At 41.3% G+C, this 22,475-nt stretch overlaps 1 protein-coding gene across 5 annotated transcripts in view; it reads left to right on the top strand.

Annotated features, from left to right (window-relative positions):
• The first annotated feature begins 1,061 nt into the window (after window positions 1–1,061).
• Window positions 1,062–22,475, top strand: part of ATP11A (ATPase phospholipid transporting 11A) — a 135,369-nt gene continuing 113,955 nt past the window's right edge. For 4 of the 5 annotated variants that reach the window (XM_054833337.1, XM_054833345.1, XM_054833355.1 and 1 more), the window contains exon 1: window positions 1,068–1,586. In XM_054833337.1, coding sequence (XP_054689312.1) covers window positions 1,548–1,586 — 39 coding nt within the window. In that variant the 5' untranslated portion in view covers window positions 1,068–1,547. Of the gene's footprint in view, window positions 1,587–22,475 lie in introns of all 5 variants that reach the window. The other variant, XM_054833330.1, reaches the window with a different exon arrangement.

Here is a 22,475-nt window from a genome sequence, read left to right as displayed (position 1 = left end):
ATTATCTGAGACTACCTACAAGATTCTTGCAAAGTTGAGTGAGTCCTTTGGTATGAATGGCATGAAAACACAACAGCTGAGGAAACCAAAGGCCTTTAAAGGTGTTCTTTCAGGTATCTTAAAAAAAAACAAAAACGATAAAGACACACTCCTACTTTTTTGTGTGTGCATTTTTGCAGACTTCTGCTTATCCCTTCACCTACAAGTCATTTCTACTGTTTGCAGGTTCACTAGGGGTGCAACGATTGGGTTTTGGTCACTGAAAAGAGATGTCAAATGTTTCTGCTGTGCTTTACAAGTAGGGGGAAGGTTCCACCTGTTCCGCATCTAGACACAACGCTGCGCCTCACCGCCGTAGCGTACGTTAAACACTGTCCTTCCTCCGACGCCGGGACGTAAAGGGAGGCGCGCAGGGCTGTGCGAAGGCGATTTTAGCCTTTAATACAATTTTGACCTGCCGGGTCGTATCGGTAAACCATTATCTAAACGTATTTGCGGTCTAATAAGAGGCACGTCGTACGCCGGGACAGAGCGGGCCACCAAGCAGAGCGAGCGTCCCCTCACCCGGGGCACGGACGGGACGGGCGCCTCCCGCCTGGCGCTGCTCGGGGCGGGTGGCGGGCTCGGCGCCGGCGGGACGCCACCACCTCCGTCCCGGAGCTCCCCGGAAGGGCGCGGCAGCCGCTCCCTGTCTCTGCTTCCTCACCTTCCCCTTTCCCCTCGCTTTTTACAGCCCCGCGTCCCGTTCCGCCGCGACACGCAGCGAGGCCGGGGCGGGGGGAAGCATCGGGGGCAGGTGAAGGCGGGGAGGAGGAAAAAGCAGAAAATGCTTTTCTCCTCTCGGCAGGGTTTTAAGCCCCTCGTTCCGCTCGCCCCCAGACCAGCGACCGGCCCCCAGCCTGGGAGCTGTTAATCACCGTTAACGGCGACAGACACCACCACAGCACACCGCGCAGCGCCCGCGTAGGGAAAAGCAGGGGAGACAGGGTAGCGGCGCGCGCATGCCCGCCCGGCGTGCCATGCGCTACTGGGGCTGCCCGACGAGATCAAAGCGGGAGCGCCGCGAGCCGGGCTGGGCCGGTATCGGGCGGGTCTCGCGCGCGGGAAAGGGGGAGCAGCACGAGGGGCGGCCCCCCCCTCTCTTCCCCCCGCCCGCCGGATAAATCCCTGGGCGGCCCGCGCGGGGTGGGCAGAGCAGCGCGGGGGGCGGGAGCTGGAGCTGGCCGAGCCCTTCACGGGAAGCCGGCCGACTGGGCAGCGGCGGTTTTCCTCCTCTCCGCTTCCCCTCCGCGAAAGTCCTGTGGCGGCGGCGGCGACGCTAGGGGACATGAGGGGCCGCGGGGCGCCGCGCCGTAGTGGCGGTGGCGGCAAGCACATGGCATAGCCGGGGACGGCGGCGAGCGCCGGGCCGGAGTAACAGCGGTCTGGCAGGGCGAGCGCGGCTCCCTGCATGTGGAAAGTGAGGCGAGCCAGGGAGCCCGGCGGCACCGGCGAGCACCCGGTGGCGCGGTCCTGAGTGCCCGGGCAGCGGCGGCCGCCCGCCCGCCATGGATTGCAGCCTTCTCCGGACCCTCGTGAGTCGATACGTAAGTACCGACGGCTGGGCCCGTCCCTGCGGGGCCCCGTCAGCCCCGGAGCCGCCTCTGGAGAAGCCCTCTCCGGGGCTTCCCCGCGAAGTCCAGCTCGTAGCCCGGGGAATGGGAGAGCCCCCGCCGCCCGGCTGCAAACCACGGGGAGTCGTGCGAATCTCTGCGGGGTAGCTGCATCGTGCTGTGGCCCCCGTCTCGCAGAAAGGGCTTGGTCGGGAGTTTGGCGGTCCCATGACTCGCACGGCGGCCGGGGGAGCCGTGGGGGCCGCTGCGCGTGATTTTCTGTGCAAACGGAGGATGCAGCGGTTGTTCATGGGTTCCCTGCAGCCCTCTGCCCGGGCAGCTGGCTGCCGGGCTCTCCTTCGCTAAACCAGAACGGGTTGACCTAAGTTCAAAGCGCTGTAATTTACAGTGTGCTGAGACACGTAGTTATCGGGGGTTTTTTTTGTTTGTTTTGTTTTTTTTCTTGTTATATTGTTTCAGTCAAGCTGCATTTTGTGGAATTGTCCAATTCAAATACACTGACGAATGATCTTAAGGTGTTTCGTGCGTGGTAAGATTCAAACGCACTAAACTTGGTGTACTTTGGAGAAAGAGAGTTAATCTTGCTTGTTGGTCAGCGTGTTTTCCCCTCACCTGTACCGCCTGAAAGAGTAAATCAGTAGTGCCTTAGAGCGGGTTCAAGTGCAGGTTTGAGGTGTGTCAGTGAGTGCAAATCCAGTTTCATTGAACCCCTAATATATCTTCAGGATAATGGTTTTAGCAAATTGATGGAATGCTAGTAAGTGCGGGGCTGTACAATACAAGGGTTGGGGACCACCGATAACTGCAGAAACTGCAATTTTCTGCTCTGGGGCATAGAAGAAATTTTCAAAAGATAGGGAGAGATAATTGGGATTTCAAAATACATATAGCTTTTCCTTCCATTCAGAAAGTATTCCAAGTGAGGAAACGTTCATCCTCTGACTGAACAAAAGTAAAAACACTTAGTTTTGTGCATGTCGAGAGCTATTTCCACATGATACAGGCTGAAGTCTGTTGTCTTTAGTTACTAACCAAGAAAAGTAGCAGAAGTGAAAAATGACTGTGGAGGGATTTTTTCTGTTTACAGTAGGGTATTATGTGGGATGAGGTGAGTACTGAAAGCAGCTATGTGTATATGGATCCTTAGAAAGTGGCCCAGAGGGAAGGAGAATGCTCAAAATATGAGTTCTAAGAGATGCGAAGCAGTAGTCTCTGTGGATATGCAAAGCTCAGGTGAACTGTGTTGAGCTCTGTTTGGAAGCAGACAGGATCAGCCTGGGTGTAGTGATCTGTCGGTGCTGATCTAATTGTTGGATTCAGGTTAAGATATTTTTGTGTGTGTTTGTGTCCTCACATCTGGAGCCTGTACAAATATCGTGTTCATTGTGCACAGAGCATACTGTGGTCTCTGAATCTCTTCTGCGTAACATTGTTGCTAACCTCCCTTTCAAAGTAGGCTTAAACATCAGATATGAAAGAAACAGCCATGAGAGTAACTACAGTAGTTATTTTAGAAGATGAAGGTGTACGTGAGAAGACAGTATGTTGAAAATAAGGCACTTGAGCTTTTAAGTTGTGGACAGTCATCACCCTCCTGCACTGCCAATGAGAGTAATTCAGCAGTTTAAAAGCTAAATGAAACTTTATTATATCCCATGTGAGGAAGCGTTCCTATTTCCTGGATCACACCACTTTCTCTATTGTATGTGTGCCAATAGGCTATGTCTGGATAATTGCGTAGCTGTTCCAGGCTGCTTTGTATATTTTTCACTTGTTACTCCTTTTGCATTCCTTCAGTTTCTTAATTTTGAATACTTTCTTCCAAGGAAAGATCATTTTGTAAAAAGCTGCAGTAAGTAAATTTGCTCATCATTTCAGTAAGGCCATTAAGATCTGGCAAGCTGATGCCTGTGTGTTGTGTGTTTTCTTTTTGTTTTTTTATCTCCATGGTTCAACTATTTTTGTACAGCTACAGCAGTGAAAATTAAAATTAATAGTTTGAATGCTGGGCCTGAAACTGACTGCTGTACATGAGTAGCACATGCACACATCAGCAGTACCACTCCAGAGTTGTTCACCCAAGCTCTATACACACCAGCTATGCCTCACAAATGTACATGTGCTTGCTTCTTTCCAGGCTGCTTTTCAGTAAGAGAGACAAGCCAGTGACACTTCTGTGGGAGAGTCAGAGAGGATAGGTACATCTTGTGCTTATGTTGAAGTAAGCTCAAGCTTGGGTTTAGTTAAAATCTATACAGAAACTATTTAATGATTGAGGTCCTAGAACTAAGAATTTTTGTTCTGCAAGTTGTGTCCTGGACTTGTTCAGCTGCAGGTCCTTCCCAGAGCAGGCTGGTCTCTGGATTATCCTGAGAACCCTGGCTGATACAGGCTGGAGATGTTGAGGTAGCTGGAAGCTCTTACCAGTGGTATGGTATGATCTTGGGATAACAAACAGTTGCTATATGTTGTACTAATGGAGACTTCTCATAGGATGCTTTCTAAGGGTTCTGCATCATTTCTTTTCTCTCCCCATACTATATGTTGTAGGACACAAAGGCATAAGTTGAACACCAGGCTTCTTGTCCTGATTGTGAAGGTCTCCCCATTCCCTTTTCCCTTACTGTTGTTGAAGTCACTGTCCTGAAGCAATGCAAAATAGCGTGTATCTCCACGGCCTTACGGAAGCGTAACAATGACTGGGTGCTGTCAGTTCGAGTTGAAGTCAGTTTCCTGGTTAGCATTTTCAAATATTTGTCTGCTGTTTTACCTGCATTGAGTGTCATCTTTATATCTTCCAGGCATTGGAACAGTTCAGTGATGTGGGTTGAATAAGATACATGATCAGCATGCTATTCATATTGTAGTTCCTATCTCTTCACCAAGAAGTGGAGTAACCTCTTGGAAGGAGAGATGCAGTGATGTCTTTCTCTTACTAAATTTCTAATTTGACATTCTGTTGTTCTGGCTCTTTATAGCCATCCTGCAAATTTCTTTTGTTTTGCTGTTTTTTTTTGTTACTTTCTCTTCAGCTCTTATTTCCCCTTACCATTACTGCAGTCATACACAATTTATAGGACTGTTGGTAAGGAATAACTTTCTATATAAAAGGTGTTTGTTTCACTGCAGTGCAGCTGACATGAAGTTCAGTGTAGTACTGTAAATGCTTCATGATCCTTCAAGCTGAAATATAGAATCATAAAGTAGTATTTTTTTTTTTTTGCAAATCATAGAATCATTTAGGTTGGAAAGGACCTTCAAGATGGAGTACAACTGTTATATATATATATATATATCTGTCTTAATGTAACTCTTCTTAATTGTGTCTACTGAAATTATCCTGTATATTTTACTACTTCAAACTGTATGAGCTATATAGAGGTATCTTTTAAGTAATAAAATTGAAACATGTTATATATACAGCTTTTCTACTATGTGCAACCACAGAATCTGAATAAGCCTTCTACAACAAGATAAATGAGATAAATTTTGACATCCGTATTGTTTAGTTTACTTTCCCAAATAATGGAAATAATAGCTATGTGGGGGTAGTATGAAAATTGCCTTGGAGGGGTATACTGTTTGTCACATACTTTATTAAAATATAACCTCTTTTTCTGGATGTTGATTTTGCATCAGACAACACACTTCTCTGTCTTCTCCTTGGCTTGTTTGTGCATTCCCCAGGGGGTGTGTGCTACCCCAGGGAGGGCAGCTTCACAGCCTGAGAATACAGAATTAGCGTGTACTGTCCTGTAAGTCTCACGCAGAGCCTGCTCTGTGCTCAGTAATGAGAGGAACTTGTTACCTGAATATTAAGCAGTACATTGTTTAAGGAAAAAACAAACATACAATGATAATTATGTCCATACAAGATTAGCTTCTGTTTTATAGTTAGATTATTTGAGACACTGTGGACATCATTAAACAATGTGTTTTGCCCATATAACTGCAGTTGCATTAGTTTTCTCTGGTAACTTATTTCATGCTGATCTTGGGACTTCTGGAGTTCTTCTTCTTTATAGTCAAGAGATGGCTAATAATCTTAAAACAAGCCTTGATGGCATCTTATCTTTCATAAAATGAACATTTACTTTCCTTAATAAAACATGTGCATGTGTCTTGTGTATTCATGGTGGCTGTTTATGGCTGAATGTGGATTTGGGTATTCCTGAATATTGTGGATTTGAATATATCTGGGCAATCTGGAAAAATGTCACTCTTTAGCATATGTTTGTTTGGACCCTAACTGGTTGCTAAACACCTTGCAGCCTGTGGTGACAGTCTGTTCTATATTTGTAAGGCAGCTAGCCCTTGACAGTAAATGCTCCTGCCCAGGTTGATGGCTTTGGGTTGTACAATAAATACTGCTGGGTCAGAGGTCTGTATTACTGAAACAGTTTTGTCCGTATTATGTAGTATATTTAGAGATCCTGATACTTTATTGTTTCTCTTCTTTCATGTTCTCCTATTACTCCAGGATTACAAATCTGGATATTAAGTATTTGTTGCCTGTATGAATATCTCTCAATGTGTGTAGCAGCAGCAAAGATTTGCTTCCAGAAGGAACAGTGATTTATTACAGCTCTGGCCTCTGGGAAGCTTCTGGTCTATTAGTTCTGTAGATATTTCGGACGGGGGGAGGAATTCAGGAGGTTGGAAGAAAAGAGTTTACAAATGGATGCTTTATTTTTCACTTTTATAGAAGTGGGTCAACTTTAATCATAGTTCGAGAAGGTGATTGTTCGAGAAGGTGATTGACTAGCCTAACCAGAAAGTTATGTTAGGGGGTTTTAGCAAGTTCTCTGCTAAATTTCCTGGCAGCCTGTGGCTTTTGGTCATTGGTCATAGACAATTTTGTTGTTTCTATTGGCAGGATAATTCTAAAACTGTTTTCTAATTAGATTTCCTAAGTATTTTACTTGTGTATGTAGTCTTAGTAGCCATAAATGAATATTGAGCTTCGGGGTTTTTTCCATTTTCCTAGCTTTGATACAGCGAAGGTTGATAACTGCTTTGACCTGAAAGTTGGAGAAATAGTAAACCTCGGTGCTCTGGAATGATTTGGGTCTAAAAGGACAGTCCATTTATCAAGCATTCCAGATGACCTACTGGTTTTAATCTAAGTTCAGTTAATACACATGGGAGTACCCTTGCATTCAAGTTTTTGCTTTCGCTTATAGTAATTCAGCTTTCTCTGCAACCTTGCAGACTGGTATCAAACTAGTACTGTCTAGATGTTCCTTAGGGTGCCTGTTAAACAGTTTTCTTCCTAGCTGTCACTTACAATAAGTCAAAAGGTTTGTAGTGGTGTGTGAGTTTCTCGTTTGTTTGTTTTTTAATTCCAGTAATTCCAGGGATATAATTTGACAAAATCTAAAGGTGTTTTAAATGTCTCGTAAATCTGTTTACACACTGACTCTTTGTCTGCAAACTGTCCTGATTGTACAAAAGATGTTCTCAATAGGGGCTATGCCTGTATTCACGGGTCAGCAATTGGTAACTTGCATTTCTGAAGTGTTCATGTCTATCCCTGGTATGTAATGCCTTATTGTTATCTCTTGTGGAAGTCAGTGTGTCACAATGTTTTCTGGAAACCTGAGATGCTTCCCATCTCGTTTATCTGTTTCCCTGTGGGTAGCAGTTCTTTCTGGTGTGGAAGGTGTGACAGAGTGGGTGTAACAGTACGGGTAGCTTCTGAATTCCTGTTTCCTCAAGCACCATTGCTTTGTTATTCTCCTAATTGCCCCCTTTTTTTTTTTTTTTTTAGGGGGGTGGGGGGGAAAGGCTCTTTATGGAGTGCTGCCTGCATACTTTCAGCTTGTCGTTTAAAAAAGGAAAGTTTGAAAGCTTTACTTACCTCACAAGTTAATTCTGCTGAACGTTGAATGTTGCTGACAGGATTTGGCACTCTTGTAAATCTAGCTCTTGTATACTAGTAGTGACTCTTGTTGCATTCATTCTCATTTTGTAATGTAGTCTTAGAATGTTTCAGTATAATCTGAAGCTCAAAAAACCCCCCCAACGACCCAGACACTCTCCCTTCCCCCATCAATTATTTATTGCTGAGGGGCAATAAACATGGAGAATTGCATGGTCTTTGTTTTTCCTCTCCCTCTACCCCATCAATTAGCTAATTTACACAAGAAAAACATTATTTCCTTTTTCTTTTGAGAATAAACGAAGATAGGATATTGTGTATGTAAAACAGCTCACTTAGAAGAAGCCAGAGTACACATTACAAACTGGTTGCTATTGACTACAAAATATTGCTTGTCTGCACTCATCAGATGCTCTCTGATAGTAGAAAACATTGCTTGTGGAGCATCTAAATAAATTCTAGTTCGGTGACTCAAATCAAGAACTTTTAACCTTTCCATTTTTAGCATTTAAAATACGTGTCTCTTCTGAGATGAGAACTTGCTTTTGTATTTTGAAAGCATGTTTTTTTATCTTAAAGACATTAATATACTTCTGGTTTTATGCCTTTTCTAAAGCACTGCAGAGTATCAATAGTGAAAGCAGGAAGCCTTTTCAAAATCATTTTTGGGAATGGAAGAGGGCAAGGTACAATGTAGCACGCTATAGCTTAACATCTCTGTACACTGTTTCTCATTCATTCTGTGATCTTGTCATACAATAGTAATCGAAACAAGAAAAGTGGCAAGGTGGGATGGGATTTTCTAATGAGTCTGCTTTTAAAACCCGAAACACTTAGAAAACAGTAACTGAGTTGACAAGTAAAGCATTCCACGAATATTATAGGTTGCTGCTGTTTGTGTTGTCGAGATGGAGATAATAAACTTGTTTAATTAATCTAACTAGGTTTAAGTGTGACTACAAAACAGTTGTGTTTTTTGAAGAGCTGCAACCTGATTGATGGTGAGGTGCCTCCTCCACGTCATGTGCAGGTGTGGCAGGGAAAGGAAACTGTGCCATAGAAAAAAACCTGAGCAGATGTTTTAGCACCTGTTATGCAACTGGATTCAACTTTACTGGGTTTTTCTGAGCAAAATAGCCTGCCTCCCCTCATGTAAGTCTCTTAGTCAGATTATATTTTTCCAGAATAATGCTTCTTAGTCTACTGGTTTACCATTACACAGGATAATGTAGTATTTCTATTTGTATAATTGTCAAGGGACATTTCAGTTGAAGTTCATCCTGAGCTATAAGGCAGAATAATACTAGAATGCTATTATCTTCTCTGCTATAATTGCCATGGCAACAGCTGCAGGTAGACAAGGCAAACCAAGGATTCTTTTTTATATCATACAGACACCAGTTGATTTTTTTTTTTTCCTTCCTTCTCAGTAATGATTCTGACAAACATGCTCTGAGTCATCATGAAAAGTGTTTGGTTTTTTTTGGGGTTTTTTTCCCTCCAATTTAACTTTGAGGGTAATTTTGTAAGTGTTGAGTATTTGTGATACTATATTAAAAATACACACTTTCTAGGAAGAAGACTGGCAGCCTAGCCTGCATTACTCTGGGAGACTGATGAGATGAGCCAGTGGCTGGGGAGTTTGTTTGGAACATCACAGAAGACCACAGACTGATAAGGCACCTAAATATCTTTGCGGATCTGGATGTTAATTTCTCTGTGCATCTTTCCTTAGGACAGGGATGAGAGTATTACCCAGATCCTCCATGGAGAGAAGTTGTAAGGGTAGTTTAATGCTTTCAGGTAATGAAATTACGATGTCACAGGAAGAAAACTGGGTGTGGACATAAGCCTGTAATGACTGTGTCTTAGGGTTGGTTTTTTTTCTTGTTACTTAAGTGTTCTACATTGCTTCTCCTTCTGCTACCCCTGTCTTACTCATTTATTCCTCCATCTGCATACGTGTATGTGCATTCATGTGCAGTTGTATGCACATGTGCTTCCTGAAATTGTAGGCACTTCATTTGGCAATGTCAAGAATTATGCCAAGATTTTACCAGGGATCCAGATGTGTGTTTGGTTTTGGTTTTTTGTGGGTTGTTTGGTTTTTTTGTTTGTTTGTTTTTTAAAAAGGACTTCATACTAGCTCTTCTGTCTGGTTACTGAGTTACTGTGTTCTGGGATGCTTGTTTTTATTTATGTTACCAAGGTAGTTACTACAAGCATGAAAGCTTAAGAATTTGGAGATTTTGTAGGGACACTTTTCCATTTATTCTGCTTTTCTCTGTGGACTAATTTCACTCTTTGAAATAGGAGACTGGTTAATTTGTTTCCTTTATTAATCATTAAACTCATTTAGATACAGGGCAAGGTGGTGGGAGGGGGAATAGTGTTTCTTTTTCCTGGTGGCACTGACTAATCTCTTTGCTTCAGTCAAAAGAGGATTCCATCTAACCTATTTTAAATAGAGGATTAAGGGCAATTAGGCTCTTCCTCTACTTCGCCCCTAAGATAGGATGTTGTGAAATCCTCTGAAAAGCACATCTGCTGATGCGCCAGTGAAGTATTGCAAAATTGTTGTTAATAATCAAAATAGTTACATGCAGAAAGAGAAACTTTGTGTATGAAGTACTTGCCCAGAGAGAATCGTGTGGATGAACTGGGGAGAGGGAAGGAATTGAACTGTTTGCCCAGTAGGTTTTTTTGTCTCTAATGCTTCTAATTTACATTGTGAAGTAGACGTGTACATGAACTGAAATGGATTTCTTGTCTGAATTGCGTTAGCAACTTGCAGTTCATGCTTAGCATTTTAAATAGCCTTTCACAACTTTTCAAAGTACTATTAATGAGTTGTTTCCACAAATTATTATAATGAAGTACAAACACTAGTGTCCATTATCTGTGCTTGTATAACTATTTTATGCTGCTCGTAATGAATATAAGTGGCCTCTCTTGAGGTGGATCTGAATCAGCAGTGGCATTTGATAGCTAACATTAAACTGCTATACTTGTCAGGAGATCATTACAAAATAAAACCATGAAAAATACTACTGTTATTGGAACATATATGATGTGCATGAGACAGTATAATCATTAATAGGAGGGAAAAAGTGGCTGTATGTATTCTGCAGAAGGTTTGGCTACCAAATCCATCCTGTAAATGATAGAACTGACTGACTTCCATGAAGTGTGGATAGTACACCGTGAAGCTACAAAGAAGCTAGCTGGATGACACTTGCATCTGAGAGATAGCTCTTGCAATTGTAAGTTTATTACTAGCAGTAGTTGGCTGCCGATAATCATAGTTTCTTTAGTTTTGTTTCCTGCAGAACACTAGTCTAGAGAGTTCAGTCTGATCTTATTTTTGGATGATAGTACACTTCATGGAATCACAGAGTGGTTTGGGTTGGAAGGGACCTCAAAAATCATTTAGTTCCAACCCGCCTGCCATGGGCAGGGACACCCTCCACTAGACCAGGTTGCCCAAAGCCCCATCCAACCTGGCCTTGAACACTTCCAGGGATCCAGGGGCAGCCACAGCTTCTCTGGGCAACCTGTTCCAGTGCCTCACCACTCTCACAGTGAAGAATTTTTTCCTAACATCTAATCTAAATCGACCCTCCTTCAGCTTAAACCTATTACCCCTTGTCCTGTCACTGCACTCCCTGATAAACAGTCTCTCTCCAGCTTTCCTGTAGGCCCCTTCAGGTACTGGAAGGCTGCAATTAGATCTCCCCAGAGCCTTCTCTTCTCCAGGCTGAACAACCCCAACTCTCTCAGCCTGTCCTCAAAGGAGAGGTGCTCCAGCCCTCTGATCAGCTTCATGGCCCTCCTCTGGACTCTCTCCAACAGCTCCATGTCTCTCCTGTACTGGGGCCCCCAGAGCTGGATGCAGTACTCCAGGTGGGGTCTCACAAGAGTGGAGTAGAGGGGCAGGATCACCTCCCTCGACCTGCTGGTCACACCTCTTTTTATGGAGCCCAGGACACAGTTGGCTTTCTGGGCTTGAAGAAGGGTGGTCCAGAAAAAGCTGATATCTATTTATCTCATCTTATTCATGAGGTCAGTTGGAGTCGAAAGAATAGTAATTTCTCAGACTGGCATAAACAGCGTTTCCTGAATGAGTGTTTGGCTCTGGGGTCCCAAAGTTGACTTCAAGGAGAGTTGTCGTCTTCTGTTAAAAAACATCTGGTGCCTTTGCCTATGGCTTTGGCTTGACGCTCATGCTTTGTGCGCCTTTTATCTTCAGATGTTTTAATCCTGGTACCTCTTAGGCTGTTGTTATGACTTTATCTGTGTAGGTGGGCCTAGTATCAAACTGTACTGGTGAATAACAGAAATGGCATATCAATCACTGGATGCATTTTGGGTAGAGAATAATAAATGTGGAGGAAACGTTGTTGGGAAAGTTATGCTTATTCTGTGATTATTTTTTTTTTACCAGAGGGAAAAAACATTATTTAAAATGTAACTGCCATGAAAGCTCTTAAAAAACAGACTGCCACTTAATCTTACTATAAAATGTGCCTATGTAGAAAACAGACTCTTTCATTATGTGAAATATGATATGTATGAGAGAAGATACTGCAAAGGTAGGCTCAAAACCATTTATTGATCAAGTCATAACTAAAAGAATAATTAGGTTTTATGCTGATGTTAGCAGAAATATAATGTAAATAAGTTCAGGCTGGACACTTTGTTTTGGTCAGAAAGACTCTTTACACTATAAGGAGATTTTGATTGATTAATGTCAGTGCTTTGCTTTAATGCTCAGCATTTTCTCTGTAAACATGGAATGTACTGAAATGTTGTTATTCATTGGTGTTTTGTGCCTGTCGCAGAATAGCTGCAATTCCTTTCTAGTAAATTATGTGTAGTGTCCTTTTCTTTGATTTATCAGTGGAAATAGATTAATAGTAAGTGTGATCTTAAGAGTTATGTTAATCTTTCACATTCTAGCCTCCTGACCACAAATATGAACTTTGGAAAGCTTAACTTTAATAAAAACCTTCTGTTCATCAAGGCTTTAAAAAAAATTAAAAAATAAAAGATTTCTCAGATAATCTCAAGTATTATGAACATTGTCAAGTTAATGTTTAAAATCCAATGTATAGATTTTTAAATGTCTTATACTCTCTTAAGAATATTTAGTATTTTTATCCTTTTTGTAGCAGACTTTCAATTGCTGACTACCTTAAACTAAAGCGGTTCTAGGGGTTCTAAACAAATCCACTGTTTTTGTTGACTTTAAGCTCTTTGCAGGAATGTATATCCTCTGTACAATAGATACATAGCCACTTAGATATATGGTTGGTCTTTAATATCGTAGTGGGTTAAAGCTGAGATAAGAATTTTGTTTAATGACAGTCATTGAGCACAACTACAAAATTCTTTCACCTTCTAAGATTTAAAAAACCCCAACCAAACAAAAAAAACCAATGAAAACAAAACCAAAACTAACCCACATGGTGATCATAACTTCACCTGTGAATGCTGTAGTATTGTTAATCTCTTAAACAGTGTTAACTGACTGCTTACTATTTACGGTTGTCAGGTGACCAGACGGCCTAATTTGTCAGGAGATGCCTGTGTATTGGCACCAGGAGGGGAGAAATGAAGGAAAAATGAAAAAAGCTCTGTCCTCAGCCCTGAACTGCCTGATCACTTTAAGATTCATGAATATGTTGACTTCTTGAGGCTGTAAGTTTTTGTCTGACATAAGGAGGTTAAACTTCCATACTTCATGGCTGTAATAATACAGAAGCAGTAGGAAAGCGTCACGTGCTTTTGGTGAAGCAGCGCACAGTGAACATGGGCAGGTATAGACACAGGTTTATTAAGGGCAATCTGGGTTGTGGTTTTGCATCTCCTGTCTCTTTCAGCCCAGGAGGTCTCAAATTTGAAAGGCTTATCTTTTTTTCTTAAAGGAAGGCTCTGAAGCCCCTTCCTTCCTAAGAAGTAAAAAGGTTACCTTGAGCATTTTTACTCTGTTAATGGTATCTGCTGTAACTTGTTCAAAGAGCTTTCATGTCAGCATATATATAAAATAAGTATTAAAAAATACATTTTAAAAATGACTTGAGGCTAGATTTCAGCTGGGCATGTAAAATTAAAATATCAGTATTCCTTTACTATTTTCCTGCATGTAGCAAAGCATAAGGTATTTTAAACTGAAAATAATAATGGTTTTGCACATACATTTGCTTTTTTGTGTATTAAAAATGATGGCAAAAGCCAAACAAAGCTTGGTTGAGTCACGGTTGTAGTTGAGTCATTGACACAACTGCAAATATATGCAAACCTTTAAGGCTAGTAAGACTATAGCATTGGCTTTTCTTGCCTTCTCCCTCTGCCCCCAGTCAGACCATTTAATTGTGCTTATAATGACTTCTTTTTCCTGCAGCATAGCAGCTGCTTGGTTATGTGGCTTTCAGCTGATCTTTGAAGAGTATTATGATGAGGGGAAAAAGTGCCACTGCACTCTTCACTGTCAAATTCTTATCTGTGTCTTGGAGATATCCAGAAAAAAGCAGAAATGTAGTCTTTACAGCTCCTGGAGTCGAGCATAGGGAGCTTCCCGCCTGGCGCTGCGCGGTTAGATCAGCACAGGAGTGGAAAAGCATGTTTGTGGTGCTGCTGCTAGCTGCAGGCAGCTGCATCGTGCCACTTCTTCCTTAAGCTGATTAAAGGTGTGATCTGGACTTCTCTTCAGTTTCTTCTAGTGTGTAGAAAAGACTAAAGCAGACATATTAAGCAGGCTATGTGCAGTGGCTTATAGCTCTTGTAATTTTGTAAGAGCTGTCAGCAGGGACTCTGGCAGTAGAGACAGGTTTGCTGTTTCTTTTCTATTTCAGACATGCTGTTGGCTTGTTGATAGAGACATCTGTTTTACGTCATTCTCTGAGTGACGAATCATTGGGCAATGAGTATGTGTGGGTGCATTCCAAAAACCATTGCTCTGGATTTGAAGCTGAAATCGGTGAAGTAGTAGCATAGTTTCACTGTGAGGAAGAGTGCTGCCAAGTGCTGGGGTTCTGGATAGTGCTTCTAGCTGGGATGCAGTGACATCCTAGAGCAATGAGTGATGAGTCAGGGCTGATTTGACAAGTTGATGACATCCCTGGAACATTGACTTGTTTTGTGGGTAGCATCTAGCATCAGGAAAGGAGTAGTTGGGAGAGGGGTGGGAGTTAACCCTTTATATAAATGTCAAGAAGGTTTATGATTTATGGATGAGGAAAAGTGTTTGAGGGACCACATACCGGAGGGAATGTTACTTAAAAACAAACCAACCAACCGGGAAATAACTCCAGCTTTTCCTCCCCAAACTAACTCTGTGATATGCACTCTCTTGTAGCACTCCCATGTCATCTGGCTTGACCTTCCCAAGGTTCTAAGTGCAATCAAAGCATAATGACTCGGGGCGGGGGGGGGAAATGGAACAGCCATTATATGCTTAGCATTTCCTCCCATGTGTATATTAGAACATGTTTTATTGAAATAAGGATGCTAGCCAGCACAGGAATCCTTTGTTAAGATTGTGAAAGCCTATAGCACCTTTAACCCTTTCACAGGCAACTGTGGGAGACTGGTAAGGAAGGTTTCTTTGGTTTAATGTGAAGGCCAGCATCAAATGCTTAAAAATCAAGGCTTTCTCTGCATGAAGACAAGGGGTACATGATCTGTTTAACTAAGGATATTTGGAATTAATTTGTTCTGAAAATAATTATTTAAACTTGGTATTTCTAAAACAGGCAACAAAAAACATTTGTTAATGTCAGACTAGTATGAAAATGCTTCATGCTTTTAACTCTTTCCATAAAAAATGAATGGATGATATGGAAAGATCCCTTCTAACCTGCATTGTTCTGATTCTAAAATAAAAACAGTTGACTTCTGCTTAATGTTCGTTTAAAGGAGAAAATACTCTCTTGCCTCTTTTGCAGCCATCTTGATTTTCATCTCTGAACAGATGGTAATAATAAGACATCCTAGTTTAAAATAGGCTCTACACATAAAGCTGCATAACATCTTAAAGTGATAACCGACAGACTCAACAGGTTGTTACTCTGAGCAGTAATTATACTGCTTGGTGTGTTCATTCATTCATGCTTTAAGATAGTCATAATAGAGGTTCACAACAACTTCTCCACGTTCATCTGCCCAGTAAAAACTACTGTAGGTGGAGCTGAGGCTTTAATAGCTGTGGACCTGACCAGGTTAAAGTATTTCTCTGGGTACCTGTTGTTCCAGTTAAAGAAAAATTATTGCAGTCGGCCTATACCCAGTTATTGTCATCACTCCCTACTGGCTTTAATTGCTCATGTGGCTATTCTGAAACCTTTTTCCATAAAAAATGGGTTTTTCTCAAACTACTGAGTAATTTAAGCTGACTGATTCATGTTCATTAATTCAGATAGGGCTTCCTCTGATATTATGAATATCTAACCTTTGTTAAAGAGGATGGTATTGAGTGGTGAGGTGGGGAGAGTTGTGGATGGGAAACTCTTCTGGAGTCTAAAGAGGCTACGTGCCTATAACTTAATTTGGAAGCTGCTGATATGTAATTGTGACCTGAGAGGCTGGGAAGGAAAGCTACTAGACTTTAATTAGTAACAAATAGTGTGAAAATGCTTGTGCTGTTGAGACTTAAGCTGGATGATCTCAGCTTTCATGACAAGATAGTTGTGTCACTGTGGAGCACTGACTGTGGGTGCATGTGCTCTGAGAAGTTATTCTGGAGCTGCATTTAGGTGTTGAAACTACATATGTGTTCAGTTTGGGGAGTGTGGGAGTGGTAGAAAGAAGATAGAAAATAACATCAACTTTAGATGTCTGTACAGACTTATTTAATCAATGCCATTACCATAAAAAAAGTACTGGATCACAATAATGGGCTATAAACTGTTCTTGAAAAACTTCTTACTGGATTAAGAGCTGAGAAGAGTTCTGGAAAGGTTCTGAGGCTTTGAGTAAAAGGTGGTGAAGATTATTTGATTGGAAGGAAAGTATGGAAGTAAAACCCCTTTCATCTCAGTGTACCTGACTTAAGTTCTCTTAAAATAGTTTGGGGCATGTTAATGCAATGAGTTTCTACCTCTGTTTTAAAATATCAGAGAGAAGGAAGGTGAAAGAATATTCCATAGAAGACAGGGAGTACTTGGCTGAAAGAGAAGCTTGAGTACTTGATACCATGTGCTTGGAGTCATGTGTTGTAATGTGTCCTTCTGTGGTTTCTGAGCTGGTGACTGAGGGAGAGCAAGCTATAAATACCTCTCTGTTCTCCACTTATGTGGTCAATTGAAGCTTGCTGTAACTTTTATTTAGAACTTGACCACTAAATTGGCAAATTAGGCCAGCTTTTCTGTTTGATTGGAGCTTGCTTGTTTAAAAAAAAAAGCACAGTGAATCCACCAGCTTAAGTGGTTTAAAAGGTGTGATGCACTCTTAAGAGGCATGTTCTAAAAGAGGATCTGAAAGATTTGACAGACTACTCCAGGAGGAAGATATTTCGTCATCTCTTTGAAGAAGACTTCTCAGGGATTAATGATTCTAGTTCTATAGTGGGCTAAGCCTTTCCATCCACTCACACACAAGTGAGCTGTTGGTCTTTGCTAAAAATGTTTATTTTCATTAATGAATGTGTTTAAAACATCTGGTCTCACCTTGCACAGTTCATGAGTGTGCAGTCTGTTTGCAGTAGCCTTTAAAACACTGGAGACATTCCTGAAAAGGCTTATATTTTGAGCCTGGGCTCTAACGATAATTGATACCAGAAAGTATGTACAGCCCTTGCTCTGGATGGTATCTAACAGCCTCACATGGGTAGCTAAAGCACTGTTTGTCCAGCTTTGCTGCTTCTGTAGGTGGTTCGGGATGCTCTGTTCTTCCATGTGCTATCTGAGAATAATATACTGGTCTTTAAGCCCAGACACATCCTAGTCCAGTGCCTCAGTTTCCCTTTAGTGCTGTCTTAGCTAATCTTACGGTGGTTCCCGTCTCCTGTGAAAAGCCTTTCTTACAGGTCTTTTTCTGCTCAAGTGTCCTGGTTCATTGTTCCACAGTTGTCCTCCTTGAGCCTGTGTGACACCAGTAGGGTTTCTCTGTGGTTCTTTGCCCTAGCTTGTCTATCTTCTCATATGCATCCCTCTTGAGAAGTTACAGGAAACACCGTAGTGAACTCCAAATGAGTTCTCCTGGCCTAACAGAGAAATTGCCTCCCTCCTTCCCACAGATCAGGGTCATCTAATCCCCAGCTGACCAAATCAGCTGTTGCTGTGTGGTGGGCCTTATGCAGGAGGGATAAATTGACCCTCACATCCTTTGAAGATCCAATTGCCTTTTGGCTGTAGCTTTCCAAGCACCACAAAATGTGCTTTTGTTCTCTCCCTCAAACTGAGCTGAAGCATGTGATTGAGAGGATTATGCCATACTAGGTTACTAAATATATTTTTGCATGACTCTCTTACACTAAAAAGAAAACCACAGTGATAGCCATCTCCAGTAACGATGGGAGTACCTTTTCTTGGTGGACATCAGTGCCAAAACTTTATTTTAATACCTTCTCAAGTCATTAGTACCGAAAACAGTGCAGCTGTCTTGGCAGGCTGTGCTAGGAAAAGTGCAGTTCCTGATTTAGTGGGTGTCTGTCTGATTGATGCATTTGAAAGTGGCAATTCAGACTGGCAGCAAAAGAAGATTGAAAGTCGGGGCTGAGCACAGTAGCGATTAGCTTAGGGTAGCTCAGGGCTACTTCATTCTTTACAGTGGGGAAATGCTAGTGTGTTCACCCTCTGCTCTCATAGAAATGGATTGCAGAATGGTCAGTGTTGCAGCCTGGGTGCTTGTTGCTAGGACGGGGGTTGGAAAATAAAGGCATCTTTTGAAATAGGTGCCTTCTTGTCCTGAGACTGAAGGCCTTGAAACTTTGGCCTGGCCTACTAGGTACAAAGCTTGCTTTCTAGCTGAGAGAATCACCTGAAAACATTCTCAGCCAGCATTACTTTGGTCTTGTCCAGGTCTGTTCTGGGAGATTTTTATTTATCTAAATAATGATCTGATGCTTAGGCTGGGAAGCTTTTGTGAGGGCACAGGTTGCTACTGCTTCATGTCAAACAACTTAAAATCTGGAAGCTTGTTATCACAGGCACACAGTTTGCGGGAGACTGTGATACTTAATATGGTCTTCTAACAGTTTTGTAGAGAGAGCAAGTGGCTGAGGGAAATGTGTTCCTTTGGCCTCTTACTGGAGACTCATTTGGAAAAATTGTTGTGTTACAGTGTGTACTGAGTCCTGCCAGAAACCAATAACCAGTGGTGGTTATGGCTGCAGTGCCAGCTGTAGCTCTATCGATTAGGATGGGCAGTTGTGCTTTTAAATTTGAAAGCTGCAATGGGATTGCTAAGTCTCATCATTGTGCTGAGCGCTTGCTGCTTTGAGAGATGGTTATATGACTGCTGCCAGGATGGCTATGTAAAAGCTTGGTGAAACAGTCTAAAACAATAAATTTAGCATAATGTTGAAGCTTTCCTTTGGTGACAGAGGATGGAATACTGAAGATAGTGTGTTACTTTAAGGCCCCCGCATTCTGCATCATCTTATGGGTTGTCTTGTGGATGTTACACTCCTAGTTAGGCTCGCTTTTCTGAAGGTAGAAATGTTGCTGTCAGGAGGAGTAGATATACTTTTATTGTGTAGATGAAGTGGGTAAACACTTGTGACCTTTCAAATTTATAACATGCACTGATGGAAAGCTGTATGGGGAAACAAGTTGACTGTCTTTTTGCTTCACTAAAAATGTTTTTACTTTTTTTTCAGGTAGTGACTAATGTCCATTTTATGGAAAACTACTTGATGCATGTTGACCTTTAAAGCAAATGGTTAAGCTGCCTTGTGTGACTGCTTTTTGTCCTGGAAAGAATCAGCAGTGAAAGTTAGGCTGTCAGCTTTATTTGCATTTCCCAGCTATTATCCGCTTGCCAGCATCTTTTAGATGTTTTAAATGTAGCTTTTGTATTTTTCTAATGCATAACACTTGTATGCAGTGTTTCTTGTGATGATGCCAGAACAGCCATATAGTAAATATTTAATAAGAGTAGTAAAGATTTCTTGTTCTGAAGTCCTGATCTAAAGGAAATGAAATTGCCATTCTAAATTATTTATGAAATGCTGCATGTAACGAGATCGAGTTTGTTTGGTTTATGATATGTAGATGACAGGAGTAATGGTCTCAGTTTAGTTAAGACATAAATGGTGTAGGTGGGTTTTAAGCATGATAAAAATCTAAGTAATCCCACTCTTATGGCTGAGGGTGATACATCTTCATCCAAGATGGTAGCTGTAGTACAGGTTAGATGTTGGAAATTCTACTGTTGCTCTATACTTCAGCTGACTCAAATTTAGGAGGGCTTGCTTTGTAATCCTTTTTCTGAAAAGCATGAACTGTTTGCTTGAAAGTCTTAACAATGGAACTGCCTTTTTAATTTATTTTTTAAGATAGCAGACATGGCTATCAACTCTCACAGGGAACATGAATTTCTGTTGTGACTTACTAGTATTTAAAGATGACAATGATTATTGGTATAGCTACAACTTCAGTGGAAGAGGAAGGTGCATGAAGCACATGTGGTTGGTGCTTTGAGTGTGTAACTGAACATGTGAAAAGTAGTCTTTCTTCTTTGTTCAAATGCAGAAGGAAAGTATGCAGACTGGGGAAGGAGTTAACAGGAATAGTGTGGTATATAAGGTAAAGGAGACTAAAGGTGTTACAGAAGAAAAAAAAAAGTGTGGGTACCCCTCTGTCCTGAGACACATAAAGTTTGAAGTGCAAGCACTCGGATGTTTAATTGGTTGAGATACACTGTACCTGGCCCCTCTCTCCTCCCTTGCTGTTACTGTTCCATTTTTGTGGCTTGGAATGAAGAGTGATAAAACTGAGGATAAATGTGAAGACTTCTGAAGAAGGTAGGAGTTTACCTACTTCTTACAGCAAGGACCAGCCATTTGAGGAGGTAGCTGTCTGCTGAAAATGTGCTTCCTTTCAGCATTACCATTTTCATAGGTATGTGTTTATGTTTTTTGGTGGTTTGTGGGTTTTTTCCCTCTTTTTTTCTCTTGGAGGCTACAGCTGTCTTCAGTGATAATAAATCTTTATTTCAAAACTGTCTATGCTAGTGATGGGACACATGTGCTGAGATGGCCTTTACTCAGCTCACTGTAGGCTTTTGAATGTAATCCTGATCTGGTGAGAAGCCACTGTAGTTTTTAGAGCATTAAAAAAGAGAATGAGCAAGATTGTCTGGCAAACAAATAAGGGCTGTGCCAGAGTGGAATAATCCTTTTTTAAGTAAAAAGCTCAAACATGCTTTCTTTCATGCCTTAATTCTGAAGTTTACTTTTGATGCTAGGATTTACTTTTATGTATTAGTATTAATTTCCTTTCTTCGTTATTATGCTCCAAACAAGAATATAAGTTGCCTCTTATAAGTTTGAGTATATCTGGAATGAAAGCACATTATTCTCTTTAAAAATACATGAATGTGTCTAGCAACTTTTAACATAAATTATCCAAATTCACTTTTTCGCAAATGGGGAAAGACAGATCCAAAGTACACCCATGGAAGTTAAGCTCCATAAAAATGAAGTTCCTGCTTTATATTGCATCTCAGTGGGATTGCAGTATTGTCTTCGTTTTCCTTTAAAATAAACTCACTCTAAAGCCATTAGAGTGTGTGTGTATATCTGGCTGTCTGTTTTCCACTTCTGTAGAAGTCAGCTTTCAAAACAGTAGTTCAAGGCACAGACTTTATATTGCTCTTCAAGTGATACGACCTCTTAAAATGCTGATAGTTACTCTGTTTTGTGAGTCTGTTATATTTCTATTTTGGGTAAGGCAGGAAGATAAAATCCTTACTCTTGAGATTTTTTTTCTGTTTTTATACTTCAGAGTATAACCTGGTCTTAATAAATACACAGGAATACTGTGAAATGTGTTACAAAAACATTAAAAAGGTTTTACTGATTTCTTTTTTTAATTGGTCATTAGATTTGGCTTAAGTCTACTGTAGTTTACTTCAGAATGTGGTGGTGGGGTGTATTTAAGTGGTGGACATCATTAGATGCAAGAAATATGATGAAATTCAAGTCACTTTTTTCATGGTGGTAATCCTTCAATAGAAGCGGCATGAAAATAACTTTTGCCAGTGGTATGCAGTCTTTCTGCCAACTCTTGATGTCTGTTGGGGGACTGAAATAGGACCTGCTAGTTAACTTTCTAACAGTTGTGCATGCTGTAGCCTTAATGAAAGACATGATAGCAGATGTGTGCATGTTAATATTGCTGGACCTAGAAAAAGTTACAGGACTTTGTTCTGAAACATCCCGTGGAATAGACTTGACTATTTTAAGCTGTCTCTTTGGGGGAATAAAGATATAACTGTATACTATGTCTATGTATGTCTATACATGTAAAGCTATTTTTGTGGAAACCAACTGCGTGCTATAGATGCCAAGGATATGAATGTTCAGAGGAGGAAATGAAATGTGACCAAAAGAGAGGTGTCGCATTGTTCCAAGTCTCCGTATTTGTCCTCTGAATAGCTCTTCCTGTCTCCCTTACTTGAATACACCAACTCTTGTGCTTCTGAAATAATTCGTCCTTCTGCCAAATAACAACATGTGTTTTGGCTTTGTGTGGGGTTGTTTGGTGGTTGTTTTTTTTAACACTACCTCCGATGTCTACTGCAGTAAAAGCAAACAGCCAATTTCTGACTCACCTCTGGTTGAATCCACACTTGGGTTTTCCTGCCTCTGTGTCTGAGCTTCTGAAAAACTTGTTTCTTTTCTGGGTTTCATGCTCAAGAGCCTTCTATAAGCAAATGTTTGCAGTTCTCTGCTGTCCTTTCGTGTCTGCATTTTGAGTCCTCCTCCTAGAAGTTCTTTTAGCATGCTCTGGTATTAGTTTCCTCTTTTGTAAGAAGGC

This window comes from Grus americana, chromosome 1, assembly GCF_028858705.1.
Source record: "Grus americana isolate bGruAme1 chromosome 1, bGruAme1.mat, whole genome shotgun sequence".
Lineage (NCBI taxonomy): Eukaryota > Metazoa > Chordata > Aves > Gruiformes > Gruidae > Grus > Grus americana.
The sequence above is the reverse complement of the archived record's forward strand: the minus strand, read 5'-3'. Positions and strand labels throughout refer to the sequence as shown.